The sequence below is a fragment of the Ambystoma mexicanum genome, chromosome 1p, assembly GCF_040938575.1.
Source record: "Ambystoma mexicanum isolate Mex_15411 chromosome 1p, UKY_AmexF1_1, whole genome shotgun sequence".
Taxonomy (NCBI): domain Eukaryota; kingdom Metazoa; phylum Chordata; class Amphibia; order Caudata; family Ambystomatidae; genus Ambystoma; species Ambystoma mexicanum.
In genome coordinates this window covers 1492295255-1492318111 of record NC_090921.1, presented here as the reverse complement: position 1 = coordinate 1492318111, position 22857 = coordinate 1492295255, and the positions used below count along the sequence as shown (strand labels likewise).

At 45.5% G+C, this 22857-nt stretch overlaps 1 protein-coding gene across 7 annotated transcripts in view; it reads right to left on the bottom strand.

Annotated features, from left to right (window-relative positions):
- Window positions 1-22857, bottom strand: part of LOC138456334 (dnaJ homolog subfamily A member 1-like) — a 972900-nt gene that overhangs the window by 51733 nt on the left and 898310 nt on the right. For all 7 annotated transcript variants that reach the window (XM_069607170.1, XM_069607171.1, XM_069607168.1 and 4 more), the window contains one exon: window positions 8839-9069. In XM_069607170.1, the coding sequence (XP_069463271.1) occupies window positions 8839-9069 (231 nt within the window). The remainder of the gene's footprint in view (window positions 1-8838; window positions 9070-22857) is intronic.

Genomic DNA, 22857 nt, shown 5'->3' with positions numbered 1-22857 from the left:
GCGTCATACTGACCACAGCCAATGACTGCCCTCTACCTAAGCACCGCCTCTGGCAGCCATCTTCAGATTTGGAAGCACGTGAAGTGGCAGTATGACCAAGTGAAGAGCCGCAGAGGGGTAGGCGGGAGGGTTCACATGTGAATCCATGCCAGACCCATGCTGGAGAACAACAGTTACAGGTAAATAACTTGTTCCTTCTCCAGCATGGGGTCTGGCATGGATTCACATGCTCATGAATATAAGAATACATAGCAGTACACATATGCACAACCACGGGAGGTGACAAAAGGCTCAACATTAAGCATTACATAAACTCAACCTTAAGCAACTCTTACCTGCCCACCAGGCCCACCTTCAGGCGAACAGGTTTCGCAGCACTGCTTGGCCGACCCTGGACTCCTCCCTGGAATCCCAGTCGACGCAGTAGAATCTCGTGAAGATGTGCGTCGACCTCCACGTAGCAGCCCTGCAGATGTCCAGCAGGGGCACACCAGACAAGAACGCTGTGGTAGCAGCGGTCGCTCTGGTCGAATGGGCTCGCGGACGGCCAGGCAACGGTCGGTTTGCCAACCGGTGACAGTGCATGATGCAGCCGGAGAGCCATCTGGAAATGGAAGCCTTCGAGAGAGCCTTCCCTTGGTTCACAGGTCCAAAGTTCACAAACAGCTGTGACGACTTCCGAAAACTCTTCGTGCGGTCCACGTAGGACTTCAGCGCTCTAGCCACATTCAGCGAGTGCAAAGTCCTCTCGGCCGGCGACGAAGGCGACGGGAAGAAAACTGGTAACACCAAGGGCTCGTTGAGGTGGAAGTCCGACGGCACCTTGGGCATAAAGAAGGGGTGCGTCCTCAGCACCACCCTCGTGTCGTGAAAAGTCAAGTTCGGGGGCTTGAATGATAGCGCCTGGATCTCTCCCACTCGTCGTGCGGAGGTGATGGCCACAAGGAAAGCTGTCTTCCACGAGAGGAACTTCAATGGCCCCGAATGCAGAGGCTCGAATGGCGCCCCCATGAGCCTAGACAGAACGGAACCGTGTGTTACCACCCTGTAGCCCCATATGCACTCCAATTGGGAACAAAAAGTTTTCCCAAATTTTACTCACGGGTCTGTCTCCCCAGTAATCCCAACACTGGGATCCATAGGGGAGTACCGACTACCACCAGTTAAGTTTCTTACAAGAAAAATATTTTTGAACAATTCACTAATGTTGCTCTCAAACTGAGAGGGGGTAAACTTTAAATATGCAATTATTTGGACATATCTTTCTCAAGAAAGAACGTAAATATGCCTCAAGCATTTTTTTTATACAGAAAAGTAAATACAGAAAAGTAAATCATAAAGAAGAGTACAATTGTAAACCAACAAGTACCCCACACTTTGTTACAGAGAGTCCTATATTACATTCTCAGAGTAGCTCTGAAGTAATGGTTGCTACTAACAGAAAATAGGAAGAAGGAACATTTTCAAACCAATTTGCAATGACTAGTGTTCACAACAATCACAGTATAACATTGTTTTGAGTAAATCAGCATCGTCCATTTAAATGATTCCAAACAGCAACATTGAATTCAAACAATTGCCAACGCGTTTCAGATTACTACAGAATCCATCCTCAGGGCTATGGTTGCTATTTGTTCCAACTCTTTCAGGTTTCCCACAATTCTGATTTCTTTCAGTTCACGGGGCGTCGGTGAGCTCGGCAGGGGGGGTGAGGAAGGTGCTTCTGTGAAGTCATTTTTTTCCACATGCGCTTAACGGGCAGATATTTACTGCTCCTCCCACTTCTCAAATCGCCGAACGGAAATAAACATCAAGTTCCCACGCATGTTTATTTCCGTTCGGCGAGAGGGGACCAGGTGTGACTTGGGGAAGTTGGAGAACCCCAGGTCCGTGAGCAGCTGGACGGTCTTCGCTGTGTGTTCTACGGCGAGCTCCCTTGTCCTTGCGCGGATGAGCCAATCGTCCAGGTAGGGGTAGATGTGGATACCCTGCAGGCACAGCCGCTCCGCCACCGGAGCAAGGCACTTGGTGAAAACCCTGGGTGCCGACTTCAATCCGAACGGGAGGGCCTTGAACTGGTAGTGCCGCCTTTGGACCACAAACCTGAGGAACTTCCGATGTCCTTTTAGAATGGGAATGTGAAAGAATGCATCCTCCAAATCCAACGACGACAGGAAATCGCCCTCCTCCAGCTGTCCCAGCACGTGCTGGAGGGTGACCATCCGGAACTTCTGTGCCTTGATGTACTTGTTCAGTCGTCGCAGGTCCAGGATGGGTTGCCACCCTCCTGTCTTCTTTTTCACGAGGAAGTACCTTGAGTATACTCCAGAGCCCCGGAGCCTCTTTGGGACGAGCTCGATGGCACCTTTCTTGAGCATCGCCCTTACCTCCAACAGTAGTTGAGGGACGTGGTTTTCTTTCCTGGCCCCTGGAGGAATGCGGGGGCACTTTTCTTTAGAAATTGGTGGGCGTGCCCCTGGGCCAGGGCGTCCAGCACCCAACGGTCGGTGGAGATGGACTCCCACACGCTGACGAACTTCGCCACCCGGCCTCCCACTGAGGTGCTTCGGTGGGGGCCTGACGCCATGGTCGGTTCAATCTTGCCTGGAGGACGCCTTGCCGCCTTGGCCTCCCTGGCGACGAGAGCGGGATCCACCCGACTTGCCTCGTCCTCTATAGGCTTTCTGCAACAAGGAGCGGGCTGCTTGGCGGTATGTAGAGGAGCCACCGCTGAATCCCTTGGAGGCACCCTGCTTGCCTCCGGAGCTCCAAAAGGACGGCCTTTGTTGCTGAAGAACTCCTAGGGCCTTAGCTGTCTCCGTGTCCGCCTTGATGGCTTGGAGGGACTCATCCACTGTTTTCCCAAACAGGTTGTTCTCGTCGAACGGCATGTCCAAAACCTTGGCTTGTACGTCCTGGCGGAAATCCGTCGCCTTGAGCCACCCTCGTCGTCTGAGGCAAACGCTGTTGCCTAGCTGGCGGAAACCGGTGTCGGCAATGTCCGTTGCCACAGTTATGGCATGGTCCAACGCCACCTCACCTTCCTGCAAGATCTCCAGGGCCTCAGCCCTCTTGTCGTCCAGTAGGAAGTCCAACAGGGGGGCGATCTTGTACCATAACTCCCTGTCGTAGTGTGCCACGATTGCGAGGGCGTTGGCCGCCTTAATCGTTATTGCCGCCGACAAGATAACTCGTCGTCCCATTGCATCCAGCTGCTTTCCTTTGCCGTCCGGCGGGGAAGTTGCTGTTGAGGCTGATGCCCCCCTGCTTTCTTCTTGGCCGCCGCTGAGACCACCGAGTCAGGGGTCGGTTGCGCCCTAAGGCAAAAGGGGCCACGTCAGGGACCCGGTACTTCTTCTCGTACCGACCCCTCATGGCAGGCATCGTAGACGGGTTCTTGAGAAGGGTGAGACCTTCGTCCCAGATGTCATCCAACAGAGGCACGGCGAGGACTGTCTTCCTCTTGGCCTTGCGCCGTTGGTACAGGAAGCCTTCCTTCTTCTCTTCGGGGCAGAGCTGAAAAAGCTCAGATGCCCTAGCGATCATAGCGTGGAAAGACCCAATCTCGTCGGGCGGGGAGGCACTGGCTTGAGGCGACGGGAGCTCCGTCCCGTCGTCACCGCCATCATCATCATCCGTACCCGTCGTGGCCGTGTCCGTTCCCGCGTCATCCCCAGGTACGGGGGACATGGGCAATGGTTGAGCAGGCCGCGAGGGCTGAAAAGGTGGGGCTGGATGGGTCTCTCTTCTCTTGTTTGGGGGACTTCCCCAACGGGCCCGGCTCTGGCTCCTCTGTCGGGCCTCGTCCCGGCTCCTCCGTCGGTGGTAGGGGCAATCTCGTCCCTATCTCCGAACATAAGGATTGTATCGCCAACAAAATGGCCACCGAGTTGTCCTGCGGCTCCGGAAGCGACGGGCGCGACGGTTGACTAGGAACCTCACCGGCGTCGCCGTCGCTCTCGTCGTCCCCTTCGTCGGGATCCGTCCCGTGGGACCGGGCCTCTTCGACACCCTCATCGAGGCCCTCCAAGACTTCAACCAGTTCCTCCTCGGAGGCTGTGTCCGTGTCCACAATGGCCACCAGCTCCCCCCTCTTTTTCTGCCGGGGTCTTCACGGGGGTCTTCTTGATGGGCCTGAAAGAGGCTTCCCTCCGCGGTGGCAGAGAAACTCTGGGCCCCGAGGTCGCCGCCACTGGCATAGCCTCCCCAGGCTGCACCAGGGCCGCTTCGACTCCCTTGATAGAGGCCTTAGCCGGGTGAATCAAGGCCTTCACCACCTTCTGTGGGCCTGTGGCCTTCACCTTGGGAGGAGGGTCACCGCCGCGGTCCCCCTCGGCTGGATCCTTCGAGACCGACCGGGGCCTCTCCAGAAGCTTCGCCGGGTTCTCTGCTTTCCTCTTCCCTGAGCTAGAGCGTTGGCTCATGGTTGATGGTTCTGGGGAGGATGTGCCCTGCCTGGCAGCCGAGGAGCCCAACCGTTCAGCGCTCCCGGTGCCCGTGGACTCGCGGTGCTTTGCCTTCTGTTGGGCCCCCGTCGCCAGGGCACCATCACAGGAGTTAGAAGACCGCTCAGACTTCTTCTTCTTCTCACCCGACGGGCTCTTTCCTTCCAGCCAGTTAGAGAGACGAAGATGTCGATTCTTGATGGTCAGTTCCGACATGATCCCGCAAAACGCACAGTCCTTCTCCATGTGCGATTTGTCCTCATGAAGGCAGTAGAGGCACTTCGAATGCTCGTCCTCTTTGAACACATTCTGCAGTTGGCATCCAGGGCAAACCATGAACAGCTTTCCGGGCGTCGAGCTTCCTTTCTCCTGGGCCATGTCCGGGGAAGGCCACAGAAACTTCTGGACTCCTCCAAGAAGCGTAACTTGACGAAAACTTCACCCTTGAGAGGCGTAGAAAAAATCAGAAACGGGTCCCCGTTGATTGGATGTAGAAACAGTGGAGCTTAAGGCTCTATTTGACCGAAAAATTAGAAATCTCTTTGAAAAAGTGTGAAAACGCAACAAAAGCTCAAGAGCTAAACAGGAGGACTCCCAACACTTGAGCATGTGGTAAAAATCTGAAGATGGCTGCCAGAGGCGGGACTTAGCGAGAGGGCAGTCATTGGCTGGGGGCAGTATGACCCAGAGATCAGCGATTGGTTACTACTAAGAAAGACAGATCAGAAACGAAACCGATACTGATTTTTTCCTTTACTGAGGATTCCCAGCCTGACGACGGGGAATATTCATGAGCATGTGAATCCATGCCAGACCCCATGCTGGAGAAATGTCTAATTGCCTCCAGGTCTCTGCCTTAATTTTCCATCTCTCATGGGTTATTTAGTATGGGGGAGGGATAGAGGGAAGGGTAAGTGAGGGGGAAGCATGGGACGGGGAGTAAACAAAAATCAGATCATTCATCTGCAATGTTTAGAAATTGTAACGCAATGTAACCTTTCTGCATGTGTTAGTCTTTAATAGAATTTTTTAAAAATAAGTGTAAAAACCTGGCTCTTCAACAAGTATGAGTGATATCTGACAACCTTTGTAACTTGCTTCTGCTTTCTCTGGGACAAACACTGTGATACTCAAGGGTTTGGGCATTATATAAATGCCATAAATAAATAAATAAATACACCAACCCCAGGATTGCGATCAGGAAGAATCTGCCCTCTCCTGGCCAACAGGGAGGAAACTTTAGTCAGGGTTTTAGTGGAGGATCCACAGGATTATCCACAGTGTCCTGCAAACGTTATGAAGGTTTGGGGTAAATGGGTAGAGGGGGTGAAGCAGTGATGTTGGACATTGTTGCGACTGATATTCTCGCCAGACTTTCCACCGTATGGCGAGCAATTTTATTTTCTGTCAATTCTTCTGTGCTGCTATGTGAAGCAACGATGGCTATGTTTATTGCACTTTTTAGTTCTTTTGATGAAAACAATTCATGTTTCATGAAAAAAAAGGTTAGTGATCGTACATCCTTCAGATGGTTGTAAAAAACAAAAACAAAGATTTTTACAGGTTAACAAGGGTGCATGCACCACCTGGTCAGCTTGTGCCCAGAAGTCACATAACCACAGAGCAATGTGGAACCACAGAGCTGAGGAAGCAAATAACCATTTTAGCGGCCAGTTCCTGCGCTTCGTAGACCTCTCACCACAGCTGAGCGCAATCTGTAATTAGTGGCACAGAATCAGGTCCACCTGATCATAAAAGCCATCCTCCGTGGAAGCCAGTGAGGAGTTTTTTTTTAAGGAGATAGACAGTAGCGATCGATGAGAACATTGAGTAAAGAGAAGAGCATGCAGGAGAGACACAAAGGAGATGCAGCAAAGTGCGAAGAGGGGGAGAAGTCAGAAGGGACTTGTAGAGCAGAATAGAGAGTAGAAGAGGCAGAATACAGTGGTAGGCCTTAAAGGGGAGGCGAAAAGAGATGGAAGGCACAAAAGAGCAAAGGGACCGGAAGGGAGAATTGAGAGTGAAGGAGGCAGAATAGAACAAAGAGACTGCAGAGAGAGTAAAGAGTGGAGAGTGAAATGACAATCGAGAAGGAAGAGTGGGTGTGAAACTCAGTGAAAATCAAGGAGAGAAAAAGAGGAGGGGTGAAAGAATAGAATCACCCAAGGGAGAACATAAGAAGCTAGGAAGGGACGTGAAGTAGGCCAGACTCGATGCAGGGCAAAGAGGAGCATGTGCAGAGAGTAAAAAGGAGAGAAAGTATAGTAGAGAAGGTCTAGAGAGGTCCTGTGAGAAGGGTACCAAGGAATCCTGTATTGGCATTGAGTGTGCCAGTGAGATCTGAAAAAACTTGACACAGGCGTGTCTTCACCTGACACATGACACATGACAATAGACTAACCCAAATAGATAGTCTAACATCTGCTAAACTACTCTAAGTAACAGAGTGGTCACGACTAATGTGTTGAACCCCACATTAAATGGACCGTGTTTGTTCTTGTCTGTTTTTCATATAAGTGTTTTATATAAGTGTTAAGACTGTGTAACAGAGATTGGAAACTGTGTATTTTTCCATCTGTTTTAACTATTGGTGATTTTTTGCGATTTTGAATAAATTAATTTAAATGACACTTTGCGAATATATTGTAATTGTGATATAAGATGGTTCCTTGTTTCTCTATCACTCTGTTCTCTTGGGTTTTGTGCAATAATTGCATTAATTGAGAAGTGATGTATTCTGCTCAATAATATACTGTAGTTGACCAGGCGTTAGGTGACACTACTGAGAGAGGGGTAGCCAGTTCTCACTCCCTTATAGTACTCTTCACCTGAAGCAAGCCTGAGACCCGCAATTCTGGCAGGTGGGGAGGACCACGTGGAATGAGAAATCAGTATCTTGAACTGGACTATGATAGGTGAAAGTCAAGAAATAAGTCCAGGGGACACTGAAAACCTGATTCACAGAGTGACTTTGTTTTTACTGCTCGGAGGTGGAGCACCAGGAAAGTGAGGGATGCACTGATGAACTATGGCCCTCAAGCAAGCTAGGGTTGATATGTGCTGATTTCTTTGAAAACCCCTAGTTTGTTTACCCAGTCCACCCTAAGCCTTGAACCTATATGCATTGTAATATAAACATGCTAGAATCCTATTCCTCGAATTCTGAGATGTCTGTTGATCGCTCAGCCGTGACATATGCAATATGTTTTAGCTGTACAGCGATTTTATGCTATTTTCATGCAGTCAAATGAGGAATACAAAACTAGCTACAGTTCGGTATCAAACATTTGAATTTATGAACTATTGAATGCTGTAGAAAATGCTCCATTCTATCTCCAGAATCTCATTCATCATTCATACATGCCCACTCAACTCTCCATCGAGACATCATACTGACTGGCTTTCTACAAAGAACATGGCCAGCACAATTTCCTCATACAACTTCTCAAACAAGTTGACAGATTACTTTCATTCAACCACATACAATAACCCAAATTGTCACAAGCACGACACAACAAAACTGCATATACTCTCAAAACAGCCTCCTTAAACTAAACTACTTTGCTCGTCTTACTCTCCTTGTACCCATAAAATAACAGCTTTCCCCTGGACCTAAGAGCATTGAATTCCAAGTCAGTCTTTAAAAAAGCCCTTATGAACTACCTCCAACTACATGAAGATCCCGAATTGCAACACAGTCAATCTCTCACAGTTGCAGTGACACCAATAGTGGGTGATCCTTGGCATGATATACTGATGTTATCTAACTAATATGTCTTGAACTGCTTGACAACAAGTCTCTATTTTCTTTAAATGATGGGGTGAGTTAACACTAGCCAGTTTAGAATTAATGTAATATTCACCATTTATCCAATGTACACTATTTATAGTCCAAGTATTCAAGAATCCAATAAGAACAGAATAGAGCATATTATGGCCCAAAGTCTCCATCTGCACTACATCCACTTTGGTATGGCCCATTTAATTAGACCTTCCTAACTAGTTACTAAAAATCCACTATTCAGATGCATTTGATCAGGTTAACCCAGCTAGATGCTGACCAATAAAGCACAATCTTCAACGCTAGGTTTCTTTGACTCGGGACACTACTATGACCCATATGATTAACATTCAGATACACTGTCAGTGCCACTTACCTTGCAGAGGGGTGAACGGTAGCAGTCAATAAACAGGAGATTACTTGGAATATACATCATTTAAGACTTGATTAGCAGAGGGTTCAGATTCTTGGGATACTTCTATTTTTGTTCTAAAATGTTTTCGCTCTGGCATTGTTCATTAAAACTACTAGATTGCTAACTCCCTTTCCCTGAAGAGAGATGGCATATTGAAAGTTGCAGTACACTTCAGTTGTTTGTCTAATTCCTCTTACCTTGCCGAGAAGTGATCAGTAAAGACCTGTTGTCAAGAGTCTGAATACTTTGCCTGCAACCACAAAGGGCATCAGCTAAATCAATATCCATTCTGATGATCAGGTCATGGCCCTGTCGCCTAAACAAAGGGTGTTCCTTCTGATCCAGAATAATAACTATGTCTCCTGCATCTAGACCAGGAACTTGGTCTCCCTCTCCGTGGAATGTGATCTTCTGGCCACCTCTCATACCTGTAGAAATAAATGTAAACATCAACAGGAAAAGTGTCGGGCTTTTTTAAACAAGACCTATGTCTAGGGTCAAAAAACAGGGAGATGTTTCATAGAATGTAAAAATGATTAGCACATACATCATGGAGCACAATTTGCATGATTAGCGAGTTCATGTTTTGTACATAGATTTTGAGTAGGTTAAAAATGTAATTAAAGTTTAAGGATTACATTCGATACTTACGTTAAACTGTAGAATTTTGGCACTTTTTAATCCTAAGCATCTATACAATCACGAACCTAGCACCTGAGGAAAATCAAAGACAGATACTTCTAGAATGGAATGATCTCGTCTCTTCCTGTTACCAGAGAAAATGTATGAGAAACAAAGAAGAAAAACTACATGATCACTGTTAGCCACTTGAAGCTTGGAAATAAAATGTTACTCACTGTACTCCTAGTCCAGTCTTCTCTTTGCCCCAGACTAGTGGGATGGTGGAACATGACCAAAGCAGGTTACTAAACAGCATTTTAATTAAAAAACAGACGATATGCTCACCGGTCCAGCCACCAGTCCTTTTAACACCATAAGGAAACAGATTTATAAGTGGTGATGGAGTGATGGAAAGGAAGACCCTGGACTAGCAGCTCTTTACTCACTATGGCTGAAACGATAATATGAATATTAGATTTATAGAATAGAAATTCATTGGATTTAAAAAAAAATAAACACCTCACAGTACTTGGGTTAAATAGCAGACACACATATGTAGACCTGCTGGACTGATTTGAGCATCAACCCTGGAACTTGTGCACATAAAGTAAAGCTTAGGCTAAAGACACAAGGTATGGACTGCATTGCTGCCTTGCAAATGCCCTTGATTGGAAGAGGCTTTTGGAGAGCAACTGAATTTTGCCACACTCCACAATGCAAGAAATTCCCCATTTGACATTGGAAGCTTTCCATGCCTTTGTTCCTGGAGCAATACCCCCTAAGTGACACAAAGATGGCTTGAAGGGAGATTTACAGTATTATGGTTTTGGATTAGTATAGCACAAACCTAGCTACAAAGCTGTGAAGCACTGTACAAAAAGGAGCGAAATAGAGAGGAAGGACAGGCAAGATCAAGATAAACCTTAAGGGCACTGCTCACATGCATATTATGAAGACTTCTCTATGCATAAATCTTTGGTTTGGGAGAGAAGAGCAGTAGGATTTCCCGATTAAAGAGAAACTGACCACCTTTGGTAAAAAAGGATGTCAGAAATGGGTGTTAATGGACAGCAAGACTACTGTGGACCGATTGTCACGAAGAACTCAATGTTTTGCGTCACAAACGATAGACCTGTGGAGGTTAGAATGGCATGGGTGCTTAATGAGGATAGAACACTTTTAGAATTCCAAGTGGGAAAAGGTGTGCATTCCTGGGGATGAACTCTTAAAAGGCCACTGGAGTGCCCCTTTTAACCATACAACTGACCACTGTGAAATTGTTTAAGTCTGCAGTTCGCTATTCACCTGAAATGTATGTTCTACAGGAGTCCATTTTGATGCCGAACTTGGCCAAGTCTGATATGAATGACAATTTCTTATCCAAATAGCCAGGATGAGGATTAACATCCCTCTACATACACTAGTGACATGATGTAGGCCATTAAGTTGTAAACTGGCTTTGAGTGATCAACTTCTTGATGCATCAGCACTTCAGCAGCTCTGATATGATATGATAAGTCATTTATAAGGCACCAGTACACAAGTGTTTCTAGGCGCGACAAGACAAGGAAGGGTAGACGGAGGGAGGACAAAACAAACAGTCTTACTCGGTCTTGTATCATTCAGATCGTGCAAATGCGATCTAACAAAAGTAACCAACTGCCAACCATGTAGATCCTCAGTACAAGGCTGCTGAGAGCATTCATTTGGGAAATTAATATGGACCAGACACTCGAATGAGGGAGGTGGTCATATCTTGAGCAATAATCCAAGGTTGAAGATGCACCATATCCAAGAAGTCAGAGTATAAAGCCCTCTTGAGCCATAGAGGGGCAGCACCGTAGTTTATGTACTACCCTTAGTAACAGAGGTATTGGAGAATTGTGGGGGGAGGGGTAGTGAGGTGAAGCATAGAAACCCTACCGGCCAAATGAAAGAAAGAAGGCAAGAAAATAGACCATGCCATGCCCACTAAATTGAACATCTGATCTACTGAGAAAACAATTCCTTTATGTTCATGGCTTGTGTCTGTGTCAATACTGAGCACCCCTGCACAGATGTGTGGACAATGGAAAGTATATGGTGATTAATGATCCATTGCGAAAGCATCAGCATCTATCTGCAGAGCTGAGGGAATCTTGTCCCTCCGTGCTTGTTGAGGTAATACATACATATCTGTTGTATTATCTGTACAGGACTCTGTAGATTGAAAGGTTCAGAGAAGACTGCCTAGAGCTCCACCATATTGATATGGGAACCCTTGTCTAGAGGGCACCATAGTTTGAGAACTTAAAGGTCATTTAACATAGCTACCCTCACGATCCGTGAGCAGTCTGTGGTGTCTGAGATCTAGGGGTTTCGTATATAAAAGATACCCTGGGCATGAGATTAGATTCCATCATTCATAAACAAATATATGTGTTCGGGTCTCCTGTCCTAGCTACCCAAGGCACAATGTGCAACAGAGTATCACATATGGGAAGTCTGTCAACGAGTACAAAGATACAAGAGGCCATGATTCCCCAAGACCATCTAGACAAGTAACTCCGTTTCTCCAGCGTTGGTATCTTTCATGGATTCACATGCTGTGAATATTTCCCGTTGTCACGCTGGGAAACCCCAGTTACTTTGATTTAGTAATTTTCCTTTGGAAAAAATGGACACCATGAGTGTCCCATCAACGTCCTCGTGGGTGCTTTTGGTACCCTCCAATGGGACGTCGAGTGTATAGCTCCGCCACAGCAGCTTCCCCTCAGATTTTAACCACTCTAGCCGGAGGATATCCCTCAAATAGGATGTTTGCCTGAAGGGGGAAGGCGGGAGGGTGCATGTGAATCCATGAAAGATACCAACACTGGAGAAATGGAATTACAGATAAACTACTCCCTTCACCAGCATTGGATCTTTCATGGATTCACAGTATAAATGTTAGGAGGTGGAAACCAGGCAAACACAGATTAGGTACTTGTCTGCGTTAATGCAAAAATAATACTTCAAGTAGAGAAAGGAAACAACCCCGGAAGCTGCAGGGCTTACCGTACTGGAAAAGTCATTGAAGGACTGCCCGTCCCATCTGCACATCCTCAGCGTGTTGCTGGTGTAAGCAGTAGTGCCTGGTGAAAGTGTGGGGCACTGCTCATGTTGCCGCTTGGCAAGTGTCTGATGGGTACCCCAGACCAGAGAGCCGCCAAGGCAGCAGTGGCTCTAGTGGAGTGCGCTCTGGCGGCCGATAGTAACGACCTCTTGGCCTTAGAGTGGCAGAAGGAGATTGTAGATGAAACCCATCTTGAAATGCCCTGTTTTGAAATGGATCTTCCTTTGTTGGATGGACCAAAGGCTACAAACAACTGCTTAGTCGATCTAAAAGATTTTGTGCGATCCAAATAATATTTCAATGCTCTTGACATCCAGAGAGTGTAGAGCCTTTTCTGCTGGTGAAGTGGCATTTGGAAAGAAGGTAGGTAGAGTTAAAGAAGTATTTTTGAAATGGTTTGTCTTTCTCAGTGGCTTAGTCTTTTCAAGGTAGTATATTACTGCCGTCCTCACATCTAGTGTATGGGGGCTTCTTTCTGCCAAGTTAGTGGGGTTTTGAAAGAAAGTGGGAAGTTCGATTGATTGGTTCATATGGAACTTCGATATGAATTTAGGCGCAAAACGTGGGTGTGTGCACAAAACCACCTTGTCTTTGTGAATAGTCACAAATGGGTCCTGAACTGAAAGGGCCTGCAGTTCACCAACTCTCGTTACCGAGGTGATGGCCACTAAAAAGGTAGTCTTATAGGTGATGGCCTTAAGGCTAGCCTTGTGCATGGGTTCGAAAAGGAGGTCCCATTCTTCTTGTGAGAACATTCAAGTCCCATGCGGACTTGTGTTGGAAATAGGGGTGTGAAGTCGATTTACCCCTTCCATGAAAGCATTAATGACAGGAATATTCCACCGTGAAACTTGCTCTGGGATGTGGTACACGCAGACAGATTGGCCAGGTGGACCTTTAGGGAATTGAAAACAAGTCCTAAATCTATTAGGTGTGTTAGATAAAGGACGATATCTTTAGGAGAGCAGTCAAAGGGGTTGACGTTCTTAGCATTGCACCAGATAAAGTGCTTCCACTTATTGGAGCAACAATGTCTGGTGTTGAGTTTTCGTGCTTCCCTGAAGTCCATATATCTCTGAGGGAGTTGGAGGTGTCCGAACTCTATGACTTCAGGAGTCTGGCTGCTAAATTGAGTGTTTGGGGGTACGGATGCAGTGTTTTCCCCCGGTCTTGCAACAGCATGTTGTATGGGCGTGGCAGTTTCCTGGGAGGGGAGACTGACATTCCCATGAGATTGGAGAACCAGGGCTGTCGAGCCCACATTGATGCCTCCAGGATCATTGTGACTGGTTCCTGGTGCATCTTCTGCACTATTCGATTGAGAAGGAGAATGGCGTAGCCAAATCTCCCGGACCATGTTATCCAGAGACCATTCCCTTCGGAGTGTTTCTGTGGTTACCTGGAGGTGTAATCTGGGCATTGGGCGTTCACCAGAGTCGCGAACAGGTCGATGTCTGGAAAACCCCACTCTGCAAAGACATTGAGTAGAATGTGCTCTTGCAAGCGCCACTCATGCTCTGCGGGTAGATCAAAGTGTCTACTGAGCACGTCTGCCAGAAGATTGTGTTGCCCTGGAGCATGTTGTGACAGGAGGAACATGTTGTGTCCGAGTGCCCACTTCCAGATGTTCTGGGGCAGTTTGGATAGCCCTAGAGATTGAGTGCGCTCCCTGCCTAGTTCAGGTAGTACATGACCGTGGTACTGTCTGTACGGACGAGAACTGTCTTCCGTTGTAAATGTGCTTGGAAGGCTTTCAGGGCTTTGAAGACTGCAACCAGTTCCAACAGATTTGTGTGATTGGAAGCTACTGATGGGGACCACACGCGTTGCGCTGTCTTTTGAAGGAGGTGAGCTCCCAACCTGACAGATGTCTCTGTGGTAATGCGTAGGCGGGTGCTCAGAGGCAACCGAATTGTGAGGTTCGGAAGGCCCCACTGGGGATTTCGACAGGCCTGAAGGTGTGGAAACTTTCCTCGACCAATCTGCCGGGGGAAGTTTAGGTGTTGTGTGCTTTGAAGCAGGTGGGGCGTGTGTGTGTCCCTGTGACCTCCCCATACCACTGCTGGTGGCATGCTTGGCTGGTCTGTGGACGGACATGTAGGAGAGCGAGGGCTCCACAGTTAGGTCAATGGCCTGCAAATCGGAGCGTGGCTGCCGACAGACTCCTGACAGACTCCTTGTCTGAGGCGACGGCAGGTGAGTGACTCTCGGCCTGCATTGCGTAGGCCGCCCACCATTTTGTACGCCTGTCTTTCCGGGACTTAGGCTGCAAGAGTTTGCAGGCTTTACAGTGACGCTTGTCGTGACCACGAGGGAGACACTGATTGCATCGGTGGTAGGTGACTTTCCAAGGGAATTTGTCATTGCAAGACGGGTAGAATTTAAAAGGTGTCCTTCTCCATAGCAGAGGGAACAGGAGCCAGACTGAAAGAAAGAGAAGAGAAGGGGTAAAGAAAAGGCATTCTCAAGAGAAGCCAGTAGGAACAGAGCCCAGCTCACCTTACTGTAAAGGCCGGGCCGGAGGGCCAAGGCCACGTGGAAAACTGTCCCCGTCAGTCAACGATAGATCGTCGACGGACAAGATCAGGTGTTGAACAGCCGTTGAGTAGTCGTCGAAGGCAAGCGAAAACACAGAGAACAGGAATCAGCAATATAAAAATCTCACAAGCTCTGCATTATGTGCGACTGACTAGTTAGGCAGAAATAAAACTATCTGGTGAAACCTCGACGCATGAAGGATTTTGGGTACACTACACATCACGTTAGGGATAGTGTTACAGTCACGCCCATGTCAACGTCCCTTTTCGATCTTCGGAAAAAATATTAAATACTCTGCGATTACCACTAGATGTTGACCTTTATGCACAGCATGTGATTCTAAGCAGATTCACAAGCATCAGAAATTGATTATTTTTATAATTCCTGCTTAACTTTATTTGAGGGCTGTGTGTGTCTAAGCCTTAATGCTTAGCTACACTACATTGATGGAGCTACACTAGCTTCATGGAGTTTCGACTTTTTCCTGTTCACTATAATACGGTGGCCTCTCAGAACCCTCCCCCAGGGACTGTGCTGAAAATCTAGCAACAGCTGCCATATATTTTGTCCACTGGGTCTCTGGGAGTCATTTTCATGGTTCCCTCACCTTTCCATGGGTCCTGGGGTGGGCGATCATTCATGATAATTACCCTGAGCGGTCCCTGTGGTCCGAGGTTAAGATTCCTTACACACTGTCTTCTCTTTGGAAAAATATGAGATTGAAAACACATACACCTCCAAACTCCAGGTGAATCCACAAGGGAATTGTATTGTCAGTTTTAGTAATATGGCCTGAAAGCTGAGCAGAAAATTAGAACACAGTTATGCATGGTTTGGAAAGTGAAATTGAAAAATGATGGTCGCTCGGCAGTTTTGTAGATATGGGATTTGAACCCTCATTTAAAAAAAAGGTGTCAAATCAAATATTCACGTGCACACTTTTGATGAGATAGCCTATGCTAAAAAAAAAATCTTAAAAGTTATGAGACTTAAAAGCTAAGAATCTTGAGTTACACACTTATACTGCTGAAAAGATCAAATTAAAAAATAAATATAGATATTGGTCACATGGTCAAAGAATAATGTGTTGGGCAGAGCATGTTACAAACTCTTCTACCCACACAAACAAAAAATGTTTGGGGGCTTATTAACAACAAAAATCTCTCTCAAAGCGCTCAACAATCTTCCATGATATCCAACACTGTCTGGGAATCTATTTCAAAGAAGACCTGTTCACAAGTTCAGCCTCAGAGACCTATATAGATAATAACATCCCATGGGAGCTATACACAGCCAAAGATGAGATACTAGGACTAATTATAAAATCTTCAAAATCTTGTGCAGTTGGCTCCAATGGATTAACTAACACAATGTTTAAATCCTATCTGGAAATTTAGGCAGCAACATTTGCCAAACTCTTCACAAAGATCATTGAGACCCAAAAACGCCTACCTCCTGGAAACTAGCAATAGTAATTCCCATTTATAAAAAGGGCAATAGACTAGATCCAGCAAACTCGCCTGATTGCTTTGATGGACTGAGATCTTGTCTAGTCCTACAAGAATTTAAAAAAATGGGTAACTAGTCAACGTATATTATCAAAACTACAAGTAGGCTTCTGGAACAAGCTCTGTACTATCTTGAATGGGTTAATCCTTAGCATCTTAAAAGCACAAAGCTTAAGAAAGAAGTCTGTGCCGACCTATGTTGCCCTGATTGATCTATCGAAAGCATTCGATTTAGTCAACAGGACAACATTATGGTGCAAACTTAAACAATGGAACATTCCAGAAGGTTTGTTGCAAATGATCATTGCCCTTTATGATCAATCCAGGTCAGATTAAATTTAATGGGCGATTTATCTTCCATAATAACAACAGCAGAAGGAGTAAGGCAAGGATGTATTTTAGCAGCTCATTTGTTTAATCTATATCTTGCTGAACTTGCCACATTCCTGAAAAATGATATCCTCGTCTCTCCTTCGATAGGCACATGTAAAATTCACTTTCTTGCTTACAACGATGATATAGCCCTTATAGATAACATCCCGGTATGGCTCCAACATCTAATCACGGCAATGGAGGTCTATGCCAAAAAAAAAATGACTTAGTCATTAATCATGGCAAATTTAACATAATAATGTTTGGCCAACAGACTATAAGGAAACCTAAATTATACTGGAGCATGGACCAACAGACAATCCAAGTAGTAAAAAAAGTAAAATATTTAAGTTTTCATCTTAAATCCACTGAGTCATAAAAGGACCTCACATCAGATCTCGAGAGTAAAATACACCAATAAATGTGCCAAATGAAAAAACTCCTAAAGTTGTTCTGTAGATTCTCACTTATGCCTTTAATAAAATTCTATAAAGTCAAAGTTATTCCCGCTATATTATATGGATTGGAATGCAAGGCCAGTGCTTGCAATATCAACTGGGATCGTCTCGAGGGACGTTTATGGAAAAGGATACAATCTTTGCCTCTGTCTTTACCTATATCAAGGTTGAGATATGAGCTGGGCTTACAATCCCTACAATCTTCCTTCAACTGGAAGGTTCTCACCCTTTACAGATTAATCTTAGCCCCCCACATGACCATTCTTTGTATTAAGATATTAATCATATTTCTTTGCAGAAGAGCTCATACTTGTCCAATATCCAAAATGATGCCTAACAGATTTTACAAAATTGTGAATCTACCACTAAGACCTTAATAGAAAATCCTTATAATCTAAAAAGTGCATTAATGCGCGCCGACTGGATACAAACTAGAGCATTGTTTAGTAACTTTTGCGCTTTCGGTTAAACCTGATTAAAGCAAATGAAACACAAAGAATTTAGCTAAACTTAAGAGCGCTCTGCTGGCGAGTGTACCCTATGGGCTATGGGTTCCTCCAGAATACAAAACATCTATTGGCAACATGTACATCCACACAGGCACTCAGAAGAAAATACTTTGCAAACTTTGTACATAATATTGATTGGATTGTTACTCAGGATTTTTGGCACAGGATCTCATCTGGAAAGGAGATTCCTTTGTCTATTGCTCTTTTAAAACTTTTGAATGAATTGAATTTTATAAAAATGTCCTCTTAACAAAGGGAAAAATATAGGAAATTAATGTAAGTTTGCACATATTCCTTTTACACTTTTTATATGTGAACTAAATGAAATGTGTTAATAACAATGTAAGATGGAAAATGTGTAAAAAGTTCTTTTATGTGACTAAATGCACAATCATTTAGTCACATAAAATCATTTTGCACAGGATTATCCTGCTCTGCTGTGTCTTACTCAAGCCAATCCTTCAACCTCTGGAACACCACTTTGGGGCATCTTCTGGCCTTATCTGGAGTTGCTCGCCGAGGAATTCACATCTGCGGGGGAGATTTGACTTACCTCCACTTAAGCACATGGCCCATTTACCCTTCTCCTGGATCCACAAAGGGTTTAGTAAGCTCTCGTCCAAGTATTATAATTTTGAAACTTACCTTTGGTCCAGGGGTTTCTGCATAGAGGCAGTTTGTGTCTTTGTTTGGGTATTGTAGGTCCCTTACTCTCCTCCACCCCATGTTATTTTATGTTGGACGACTACCTCAGGTTTTTATAATATACTGGAATTATTTATAATGCTCTGTTTTATGTCTTACGTACTTCATTTGACGGGATAGAGTTAATAGAGTATATATTTTTCAGTACATGAGTGTGGTGTATTTTCTAGAGATTGGAGGAGAAATTGTACCTTTGTGTCAGCCTGCTACCCTACCTGAGAGTTAAACCTTGTTGTTATGTCAATGTTACCCACCTTACGAGTGGTTTGGCTACCCTTTCTCGTCAGGTGTGTCCCGATTAGGAATAATGGTTGTACTGCCGTCAAGAGAGGGTGGTACAAAACTGCCTTATGATCGGCACTACACACAAAACAGCATACACCAGATACATTTACAGGGCTGCTACTGCTCTACACGTTTTGAAGTCTATGCATGACTATTACAAACCAGCACCTTTGATGAGCACTCAAATTAGGTGTCCAGTCATTATCTCGAAAACAAAATGTCGAATTACAATAATGTCGAAACAATAATGTCGAAAACAAAAATGTCGAATTGTTTTTTTTTTTAATTTACATGTTTTTTTGGGGTTCCGGTGGTAAAAAAAAGGGGTAAAACATAAAAAAAAATGAAAAAAGGGGGGTTGGGGGGGAACCCCCCCATTTCGAATAAAAATCAACAAAAAAAAAGAAATTCGACATTTTTGTTTTCGACTTTATTTTTTTGACATTATGACTTTCGACATTTTTGTATTCGAGATTATGACTATAAACCCTCAAATTACAGTGCTTAGAGCAATCCGAAACCATTTCCTTATTTCAGTTACATTTACTTTACTTTTATTCATTTGTATATCGCACCATAGGACCCGGAGGCGTGAGGGTGCGACAAACAAACAAAAACCATGAACAGAACAAAATCGAATATTAGAGTACACACCTTTTCAAGTGCAACGTCTTGATCTTTTTCCTGAGTATTGCTATTGACTCAATATCTAAGGTAAGGGGGAATCTCATGCCCTGCTTTGGGGGATGCCATAAAAAAAGCACATCTAATGACCACAGTAAGATTGCCTTTTGAAATTTGTAGCCGATTCATGTTGTTAGACCTCAACGTCCTAACATTTGTTTTTTTTGTAACAAGGACCCGATCCCTTAAGACATTTATGGGTAATAATCAGCAACCGAAACGGGAGCCTGGCTTCAACTGCAAGCCAGTGCAGTCCCCGCCTGGCCTCAGACACATGGGCCCTCATTAGGACTCCGGCACTAAACCATGGTGCTATCAGCACCATGGTCCATGCCGGAGTCCGCCATGGAGAAAGGGGGAATTACCACCCCATTCCAAGGTTGGCGGGCGGCAATTCCCCCTTTCTCCATGGCCCTTCCCCATTCCCATTTTTGCCGCATAGGGCTCAATGGGAATGGGGAAGGCGGCAATTACGGTACCGCAAGTTGCGGTACCGTAATTGCCATCAAGGTCCCTTTGCGGGTCCCTACTTTAACGGCTGGTCCAGACCAGCCGTTCAGGTCGGGTCCCGCGAAGGGACCTTGTAGAAATGCGCTAAGGGGTTAACAGCGCCGCAGCCTTTTACGGCGCCGTTAACACCTTAGCGCCAGGGTCGTAATGACCCCCATGGTCTCTATTTTTTAGGCCAACAATGACCCTAACCATACTATTTTGCAGTGTTTGAAGTCAGGAGATGTCAGTCTTAGCCACTCCTACTAAATGGTTACAGCAATAGTCAATCTTTGACCCAACAATAGCTCTAGCTACAGTCTCGAAGTTGGTTTGGGAAATGTAAGGCCGAAGTTGGACCAACAGTTTAGTATGTTAAGCAGTAGACAACATCAGGCTGCCTATTTATGCCTTCATATTTAAATCCTTTTTTTTATTTATTTATTCACATTTGTTTAGCGCACAGGCAGCCCAATAGGCATCGTGGCGCTTGTTACAGAAAAAAAAAAAAATGACTTGTTTTACATACATTGAAGTCATTACTTAGTTGCAAGAGAAGAAACAGAAGATATGAAGACTAGTTGTACATACATTGAAATACTTTCTTATTTGCAATCAAGAGAAGAGAAGTAGCTGCAGGAGAGGAGGAGGAGAGAGGAGAGGAGGAGGAGAGAGTAAACAACATGAGGAGAGGGAGTTAGTTAAACAAGGTGGTTTTCAGCTTTTTTCGGAAGGCAGAGAGAGAGGTTTCTGCTCTAAGTGTGCTAGGTAGTGCGTTCCATAGGTTGGGGGCAATGTAGATGAAACTTATTCCACCTGCTCTAGCTCGATTGATGCGTGGGACCTTAAGTTGGTTGGAGTGGCATTGCCTAGTTGGTCTGGTGGAGAGAGACTTGGTTAGCGTATCAGACAGGTATGATGGTGCGGACAGGTTGATACATTTGTGTGCGGTGGTAAGTATTTTGAATGTGATGCGCTCTTTGACAGGTAGCCAGTGTGCTACCTTTCTGGCTTGCGCAATGTGGTCCCTTTTAGGTATATTGAGGGCTGCTCTGAGAGCATTATTCTGTGTGGTTTGGAGTTTATTGAGATTGGAGTTGGAGGTGCCAGCCAGTAGCGCATTACAGTAATCTAGTTTGGCTCCAATGGTGGCTCTGGCAATAGAAAGGCAGTTATCTTTGGTTAGGAAAGGTTTGATGGCATTAATTAGCTTAGTGCTCAAGGCGGAGGCTGAAACAATGGAGTTGACTTGTTTGTCCATAGAAAGAGAGGCGTCGATGTGGACTCCTAGTGTTTTTACAGAAGGTAGAACTGGGATGACACAATTGTCTATGCAGAAATTGGTGTAGAGTGAGTCGAGGTTAGTGAGAGTGGATTTTTGCCCCAGGATGAGAATTTCAGTCTTGTCTCCGTTGAGACATAGGCCATTAGTGGCCATCCATGCTTGGATGGTGGCGTATATGTTCTGGAGGGTGGCTGCATCCTGATGGTAGAGTCCTGTGAGCGGGAGGAGTACTTGGGTATCGTCCGCGTAGTTGGTGTATGCGATCCCAAGAGCGTCCAGTTTGTCAAAGAGTGGCTTGGTAAACAGATTGTAAAGGGTAGGAGCCATACATGAGCCCTGTGGGACTCCATACCTGATGGTGGTAGGCTCTGTATTAGCTGTGTTAGAGAACACTTTCATTACTCTTCCTTCGAGGAAGGAAGTGATCCAGTTTGTGGCTTGTTTGGAGAAATGTGCGGCCTGAGTGAGATGGTTCGTAAGGGTGGCATGATCGACTTAATCAAATGCCGCCGGAAGGTCTAGGAGGGCCGGCTTGCCTTTGTCTAGAATTAGGGTAATTTGGTTCTTTAGATCTAGTAGAGCGGTTTCAGTGCCATGACCTTTGCGGAATCCAGACTGCCTTTTACCTAGGATAGAGTAGTTTTCCAGGTAGGACTGTATCTGCATGTGTGCTGCTTTGTCTAGGATTTTCAAAAGAAATGGGACCGTGGTGATGGGCCGGTAGTTGTTAGGTTGGGCAGGGTCCAGGGTTGGTTTCTTTAAGAGCGGGCGCACCCACGCCTCTTTAAGGCTGTCAGGGACTAAGCCCGTCTTGAATGAGGCGTTGATGAAAGCTGTGATGATCGGTGTGAGGGGTGCCGCACACTCTTTAATGATGTTGGGGGGGCATATATCGCCTTTGCATTGAGATGGTTTGAGCTGTTTGAGGATGTGGGGAGCATCTGCTTCGGTGATTGGAGAAAAATTGAATTCGGAGGTGTTCTTACTTTTAGCGGTATTGGCGGAGTGGGTCTGTTGGGGGTGCAGAGCCTTAAAGTTTTCTGTTATTTTGTTTTGAAGAAGGTCTATTTTATTTAACATCGCTGTTTGGATACTATTACACCAGGCTTCGTCCTTAAAAATCTCATCTGTGCAGATTCGGGGGACAGTGAGCTCTTTAAAGATGGTGAAAAGCTCTTTTGAGTGGGAGTTAGCTTCCAGGATACATTTATTGTAGGTTTCTGACTTGGCCTTAAATATGGCACTTTTGTATTTTTTAGAAATGCAAAGAAAGTCTACTTTGGTAGCATCACAGGGATTGGCCTGCCATGTTTTGAGGGCTTGGCGCTTACATTGGCGTAGCTTTAATAGGTCCTCAGTGAACCATGAGTTGGAATGAAACGATTTTTTTTCTTTTTTGTTTTCAAGAGGAGCTGCGGTGTTGATGGCGTGGGTGAGAGTGTCTTTAAAGATATCTGCTAGAATGTTGGGGTCAGAGGAGAAAGGAGGTGCTAGGCACAAGTTGTTGAGAAGGGGACGTATATTGTCTGCTGTGAGTTTTTTAGCACTTCTAGCTAACTTGGCCGGGGCGGAAATAAGTGGTTTGGAGTATACGGATATGGGGATGCAGAATTGAAGGCAGTTGTGATCAGACCATGGGAGGGGAGTGTTGGAGTTGAGGGTGGAGCC